This window comes from Nerophis lumbriciformis, linkage group LG26 (assembly GCF_033978685.3).
Source record: "Nerophis lumbriciformis linkage group LG26, RoL_Nlum_v2.1, whole genome shotgun sequence".
Taxonomy (NCBI): Eukaryota; Metazoa; Chordata; class Actinopteri; order Syngnathiformes; family Syngnathidae; genus Nerophis; species Nerophis lumbriciformis.
Window position 1 is genome coordinate 24,302,501 of NC_084573.2, and position 3,845 is coordinate 24,306,345.

General features: G+C 42.8%; 1 protein-coding gene across 1 annotated transcript in view; it reads right to left on the minus strand.

Moving 5' to 3' along the window:
• Positions 1 to 2,327, minus strand: part of LOC133623475 (acyl-coenzyme A thioesterase 1-like) — a 7,241-nt gene extending 4,914 nt beyond the window's left edge. The window contains exons 1-2 of the mRNA XM_061986682.2: positions 1,871 to 2,327; positions 1,603 to 1,805 (exon numbers count right to left, since the gene is read on the minus strand). Coding sequence (XP_061842666.1) covers positions 1,603 to 1,805; positions 1,871 to 2,327 — 660 coding nt within the window. The remainder of the gene's footprint in view (positions 1 to 1,602; positions 1,806 to 1,870) is intronic.
• Positions 2,328 to 3,845: the final 1,518 nt, after the last annotated feature.

Genomic DNA, 3,845 nt, shown 5'->3' on the forward strand with positions numbered 1-3,845 from the left:
ATACGCTGATAGGGAGAAGTTTTTATTTACACGATAAGTCGGATGTCTCTTTACCTCCGTGGCGCAGGCTCCGCCGAACCCCTGAGGCCAACTCACCGAACCCTTAGGGTTCGATCGAACCCAGGTTAAGAACCACTGCCCGAAGATAATGGAAATTCATGGTTTTCCGTTCCAAAAAGAGAAGTAACACAGAGTCAGTTACTATTGTAACTTACGCCATAAACTTAACCTGGTCGATTTAGCTTTTACTCATGATAAACACTAAATCAATGACTTACGCGTTGACTCCGGAAAGACGGCCTTTTCTGTCCCCAGTTGCTATGGCGAATCATAGAATTTCTTTGTCTGTCTTATGGATCGAGACTCATCGACCATCAGGAAGTAAAAGTTATGGCTGATGATTGCGGGAGCGATGGTGGCTGTATAGTCCTATTCTTGAGTAACATTGCACTAATAATCAACATTGGCGGAAGCTGGGTCTTTCTTGCTGCTGCAGTCAACGCAGGTGGCGCTGAATTAGTCCGATTTCTCAAATAGATTGGGTCTAAATTAGCCTCCTACAACCCATGGAAACACCTTAATCTGATCGTGTTCGGATTTTGAAAAGTCGAACTAACACACATGGATAATGCGATTAGAAACCAGATCTCTCGAGAAGTTGTGTGCTGTCGGAGAGGATTCTTTGTATCACGCATGCGGCGGTCTCAGCGCGCAGGATACAACCCCAAAAGCAGATATTATTCATTAAACATAGCAACAAATGTAATGATGAGGAGACTGTTTACTTGCTACACAAATTAAAAGAATGGACCATTTTAAGGTGTATTGATGGTAGAAATAAATTAAAAAAAGATTTATTTAGGAAGGTAGCAAAAGAAATGTGAAATGCCGGCTTAATTTGGACTCCAGAACGAAATACTGAAAGATAATGAAGCAGGTATATTAAAAGCAAAGAATAAAGCGTTCAAAAACCTCTTCACGCTGCATTTGTGCACTCCCAACTGATTAACTTTCCGCACAACTGGCAAGATAGTCCAGAACAATAGCTAACTTCATCTGGAACAGTGTCAGTCGTGGCACGAACGGTCTTTTCCTTCGGATTTAAAACTTCTTTCATGAATCTCCAGAGCCTTTAAAATAAACTCTGAGACATTCAAAAGTTTTGTTTCCATGATTTTGCGTCCGAAAATTCCTTCAAAAAACTCTACCGCCGGTCTTTCTTGACATCGGACCTGCATCCTCACCGATACATTAACACATATTTACACCTTCTGTTCATGTTGAGTCAAGAAAAACTGCCTTTCTGTCCCCAGTTTCTATAGTGAAGCGTAGAAAGAGCTCTCCATTGATCATTACTTTTTATTATGGTCGTAACTCTGAGTAAACATTGAACTAATTTAGATGATCTGTTCTGGAACACTCAGAGTTTCCCATTTTAGGGTGAGTCAACTCAGATATCTGGTTTAGGCTCAGAGTTTGTTGCACCTCTTACAGTGCCTGGAATACCCCAATTCAGTTAAAAACTGTTTGTTTGAGATAGTTGTTCCTGGTGGACGTGTGTTCTATTTAGATCCCCCTGTGTACGTATATGAATTGACTAACCTCTGGATGATTCTGTAGGTAGTTTGCAGCCTCTTCAAAATATTCCAAATCTAAGCGTTTGGGGTTTTTTGGTAAATCTTGGTAGCCATAATAGGCCAGTGCCAGCACAACAAAACCCTTGTTCGCCAACAGGCTGGCTCTCTGCTCACTGAGGCCTCCACCGAAAGTATATAAATCCACAATCGCAGGAAATGGACCCTTTCCTGAAAATAAATCAAAGTCAAATCAAAAGGGAAGAAAGTATTTTCATGCAGCAGTCAATACCAACCTGGAGGGATAAACAGAACTCCTCGCACTCTTCCCTCTTGCACAGGGATTCTCTTCATGCCCTCCTGCATGTATCCTCGCTCGTTGGTTCCACAAGCTAGGAGTTCTCCAGTGTCGCAGTTGTGCGCCGCTATCTCAATTAAGGTCGGGCTCAGCACGTTCTTCTTCACAACTTTTTTGTGTGGAGTTTCTGGTGCCATGGCCCACAGTAAACCCATGGGCTCCACTCCAGTGTAGCTCCCACCCAGAGAGGGGTCGCTACTCACGTCTACCAAGCCCCTTTCATCGGCTTTGTATAGGGCAGAAGCTTTAAAAAGCACCCCTTTGTCATCAACCAGCCTGGACCTTAACTGTACTGCTTTGTGGGGAGCAAGACCCTCCACTTTCACTTGGACCACTTTGTCAAATAGGCAACGAACACTGGGGAGGATTTTGAGGCGGATCTGAGAGGAAGCCATTTTCGTTCTTGTGACTCAGACGAATGTCGCTTTCAACGATGTCACCACAGCATCTGTCAAGGCAAGAAACGTGACTCATCATATAAACAATCTCCATAACAGGGTATGTTAGATACATGTCTCATCATTTATTTAAAACATTTTATTTAGCCTTTATTTAACCAGGTAAAATCCCATTGAGATCAAAGAGGAAAGTTCTGTGGCCAGATGAAACAAAAATTTAGCTGTTTGGCCACAATACCCAGCAATATGTTTGAAGGAGAAAAGGTGAGGCCTTTAATCCCAGGAACACCATGCCCACCATCAAACATGGTGGTGGTAGTATTATGCTCTGGGCCTGTTTTACTGCCAGTGGAACTGGTGCTTTATAAATGGGACAATGAAAAAGGAGGATTACCTCCAAATTCTTCAGGACAACCTAAAATCATCAGCCCGGAGGTTGGGTCTTGGGCGCAGTTGGGTGTTCCAACAGGACAATGACCCCAAACACACGTCAACAATGGTAAAGGAATGGCTAAATCAGGCTACAATTAAGGTTTTAGAATGGCCTTCCCAAAGTCCTGACTTAGACGTGTGGACAATGCTGAAGAAGCAAGTCCATGTCAGAATACCAACAAATTTAGCTGAATTGCACCAATTTTGTCAAGAGAAGTGGTCAAAAATTCAACCAGAAGCTTGTGGATGGCTACCAAAAGCGCCTTATTGCAGTGAAACTTGCCAAGGGACATGTAACCAAATATTAACATTGCTGTACGTATACTTTTGACCCAGCAGATTTGGTCACATTTTCAGTAGACCCATAATAAATTCATAAAAGAACCAAACTTCATGAATGTTTTTTGTGACCAACAAGTATGCGCTCTAATCACTCTATTACAAAAAAATAAGAGTTGTAGAAATTACTGGAAACCCAAGACAGCCATGATATTATGTTCTTTACAAGTGTATGTAAACTTTGGATCGTGACTGTACATAAATATGCACAGCCTTTGCTCAATACTTTGTGGATGCACCTTTGGCAGCAACTACAGCCTCAAGTCTTTTTAAATACGACGACGCAAGCTTGGCACACCTATCTTTGGGCAGTTTCGCCCATTCCTCTTTGCAGCATCTCTTAAGCTCCATCAGGTTGGATGAGAAGCGATGTCTCTGTACATTGCTGCATTCATCTTTCCCTCTATCCTGACTAGTCTTCAGCTCCTGCCACTGAAAACCATCCCCACAGCATTATGCTGCCACCACCGTGCTTCACTGTAGGGATGGTATTGGCCTGGTGATGACTGGTGCCTAAATATTGAATCGCCGAAAGGTTTATCAATCACAAATACTGCCTCGGTTTGCACTCGGACAACTTTACCGCGAGGGGCTGTCAAAAGCACTAAGGTGAGTGTAAAGTCAACCTTTTTAACTTGATTCCTGTGCCATGGCTCCAGTAAATGAGTTGTTCTCGTCTTTGTGAGTCCATGGAAACTTGACTTTTATCTCCCGCTGTTTCGACATGGTTCAAGGATGGAGACA